Genomic DNA, 3446 nt, shown 5'->3' with positions numbered 1-3446 from the left:
TTTATAACCCTCTCCATAATAATCTTCTATTGCAATATTTGGATCCTTCGAAGAAATATCCTTTTAGAAGGGCTTTTTCTATGACTGTATGAATATTAATATTACTCTTGGAACTTGTTTCAACAATTTCAAAATCTAAACACGAGTACACATTCATTATATCAGTAACTTTTTGTTTAACTTGATCCAAATTTAGTGAGCTATTGGTCTCCAACTTATCAATTTGAGTGATACCTATTAATAATGGTACTGATTCGTCATCATGCATGTATACAATAGATTTAATAATTCTTTCAAAAACCCCATACTTGTCAACATCTGCGTGTATCGGTAAAAGCACAATATATCCCCTTGCTCCTTTTAGTTTTGCTAATTCATGTAAATACTACACAATATTATAGAAACTTACATTCCAGGAACAAGTAATAATCAGTACTCCTAAAACCAGTCTCCCAAATTTCTAATTCAACTTTTCTCTCATTAAATAGGATAGTTTTGTAAAATATGTCATCTATTGAATAATCATATTGATCATAAAATACATCATTTAAATATCTATGAATGAAACTATGAATTCCTGATCCACCAGGTCCAGTTATGCAAAGTTTAAAATTAGCCTTATTGGTATTCAAATAGTTTCTCCTTTCCATTTCATTCAAAATTGCAAAACTTCTCTTAAACGACCTCTTCCTCTCCACAAATTCCTGTAATGTTTGATCTTTTTTCTTCCAAACATCCCAAGGATTGATTGGTTGAATCATCTCCTTTCCATCCTCATTAATTTCCAATCTAATATGAATAAATTGATACAAGACCATCTTCCAATATTTCTCCAAATATTCCCGAACCTTTAATTGCTTGGAAATTAATTCAAAATTACATAAATTTTTAATATTTGACTCGAATCGTATCGTTCTATTATCGGTAATGATGACAAATTCCATCATGTGAAGAATCAGTTCGTGAGGAAGATCAACGAGTTGTTGTGGCATTTTTTTTCTTTTTCTTCCGATTGAGTTCTCTCCTAAAGTTCATTGTAAACTAATTTTTCAAATAAATGTGAATTTAATCTAATGAAAGGATCTGTTACTTGATGCAGAACTCAATTTTCAAAGATCTTCAAACATTGGTGCATCCATATCTAGTAATAGTCGAAACGTTCTGATTTCTCCACTTTAATAGAACTAGGTCCAATATTGGATGCACAAATCGTGTTGATATAATATCTACCACTTGCATTGAAGAATCTGGGACACCATGAAAATCCTCCTTCATCTGATTCATTTGAATAGGAAAGCTCTCCATTTAATGGATTATAATAGCCACATGCGTCCATAACATTGAAGAAACAACATTCCTTAACATCAATCAATCCATTCATCCACATTCCACTCACAAATGGAGCCACACAAAGATTAGTATTCTCTGTTTCTCGTAGTTCCAATTTCACTCTCTGTCAAGTAACCTCTCAATGCAATCACAACAGAATCTGAAAGAAGTGAAAAGGAATAGTCACCATAAATTATTGCCAAAATGGTAGCCAACTTTAAGTGGGATTCAGTTGCTGCATTACGATTATTCAGTTTGTAGTAAAATGTTCCATATTCACCTTCCTCATCTTTTAAATCCAATCTTGGCAAACATTCTAATATTTCCATACATTTACGAAACCAATAAAAAGGGCCCATGTCATTTGGTTCAGTCCAATCTTCTATAATTTCCTGCTTTTCCTGATCACTTGATAATTTAAAACAATTAATAAATTCCTCATGATTAATTCATTCATATTATCAAACATCCACTTGTCATATAATATTTGCCATATTGGATTGCTCTTTGCCACTCGATTGAATTGTTTGGAAACTAGAGAGCATGAAGCAATCAAGGTTGATAAATCAAGAAATAGAAATGAGTGCATCAATGTATCGGAACACATCAATTCGTTATCGGTTAACAAGCAAAGACTCATCGTGCTATTTTTTTTTAAAAATTATTTATTGAACTTTTCATTTCAGATTTGATTTATTACAAATGCATTATCATCGTATCTAATGTTATTAAATCAATTTCGTCATTTACATCAAAACCTGAGGAAGAGGAGGAAGAAGTTTTCTTCTTTGATGATGGAATTCCAGAAAAAGAAATTCCAGTCACTACAATTCATTTGGATTTTAATGCCATCAAGAAGATTTCAAGCTCTACCGAGCTCATTGATTGTGCAGAATTGGAATCTGTTGTACAAATATCTAAAAAGATGAATACAAAGGAAAATCAAACAACCAAAACAAGCATTATCAAAGACACTAAAATTTGCCGACACCAGGGATCGAACCAGGGACCTTAAGATCTTCAGTCTTACGCTCTCCCAACTGAGCTATGTCGGCTTCTTATTCAGTTATTCTGTAAATTCTTAATAAATTAATATATGTAAAGTTCCCAAGTAAAAAACCATTTGCCGCAATACTCAAGTAAAGGAAAGTTGTACAATTAAAAAACCCAAACAAAAGGTTCAATTATCGAGTGCAAAATTCAAATTTGCAGTAAAAAGTAATTAAAAAAATGTCTCTCAACAAAGCCTGTAAGAATGGTGATGTTTCGCAAGTTCAATTATTATTATCAGGTGATGAAGTAGTTGATATTAATGATCAATATTCCTATTCCTCTCCATTATATGCTGCTTGTAAACTCGGAAATATTGCAATTGTTAAATTATTATTAGCTACGGGACGACGAGTCAATATCAACAAGGGAGTGCACTGCTATACAGATTATTGTTCAAATCTATTTGCTGCCTATATGCGGGGTTTTAGAGATATTGTAAAGTTATTATTAACAATTGATGGCATAAATGTTAATGATGGTTGTTATCTAATGAGTACTTCATTTCAACATTATGATAAACAAGATTTTCCACTGTATTATGCTTGTAAAATAGGTGATTATGAAATGGTTAAATGGTTATTGAAATTTGAGGATATTGAAGTTAACAGAGCTATTTTCAATTATGATGTAAGTGGATAGTTCCTGTTTAGTAATTTTTTCATTGTGTCAGGAACCAACGAATAATGAATATGTTTATAGTACTTTAGAGCACGATAGTAGTGATTATCCTTATTTAACTACGCCACTTTATGCAGCATGCAAAAGAGGATATTTGGAAATTGTCAAATTATTATTGCAATTCAGAAATATTAGTGTCAATGAAGGGGAGGTTTCTCCTCTCTACGCTGCAATTATGGGAAATTATATTGAGATAATTGAATGTTTACTTTATAATGGTGCACTTGTGGATGAAAAATGCGAAGAGGCAGCTCAGGAAATGGATATAGATATTGAATCAATCCTATTACGCANAACTATTACACTATTTAAAACTTTGGAAAGTAATGTATTTGGTAAACATGTTTGGAGAGGAGACATTTACATCGAAACAAGTAAAGGACTAT

General features: G+C 31.7%; 2 protein-coding genes and 1 non-coding gene across 3 annotated transcripts; 1 reads left to right on the top strand and 2 right to left on the bottom strand.

Moving 5' to 3' along the window:
* Window position 1: 1 nt before the first annotated feature.
* NAEGRDRAFT_76440 (rab family small GTPase) lies at window positions 2-992 on the bottom strand (the record flags this gene model as incomplete). The annotated part of the gene is made up of 2 exons (XM_002668596.1): window positions 2-369; window positions 410-992. 2 exons carry the CDS (start codon window positions 990-992, stop codon window positions 2-4), a joined length of 951 nt encoding a protein of 316 aa, XP_002668642.1.
* A 1319-nt stretch (window positions 993-2311) lies between these two features.
* Window positions 2312-2384, bottom strand: NAEGRDRAFT_t864. Its single transcript has one exon. It is a non-coding gene; the product is annotated as a tRNA-Phe (tRNA).
* Window positions 2385-2559: 175 nt separating this feature from the next.
* NAEGRDRAFT_76439 (uncharacterized protein) lies at window positions 2560-3021 on the top strand (the record flags this gene model as incomplete). The annotated part of the gene is made up of 1 exon (XM_002668600.1): window positions 2560-3021. The coding sequence occupies one exon, from the start codon at window positions 2560-2562 to the stop codon at window positions 3019-3021; it is 462 nt and encodes a 153-aa protein (XP_002668646.1).
* Window positions 3022-3446: the final 425 nt, after the last annotated feature.

This window comes from Naegleria gruberi (assembly GCF_000004985.1).
Source record: "Naegleria gruberi genomic scaffold NAEGRscaffold_154, whole genome shotgun sequence".
NCBI lineage: Eukaryota > Heterolobosea > Eutetramitea > Acrasida > Naegleriidae > Naegleria > Naegleria gruberi.
Note: the sequence above shows the minus strand (reverse complement) of the source record. Positions and strands in the feature narration are given on the sequence as shown.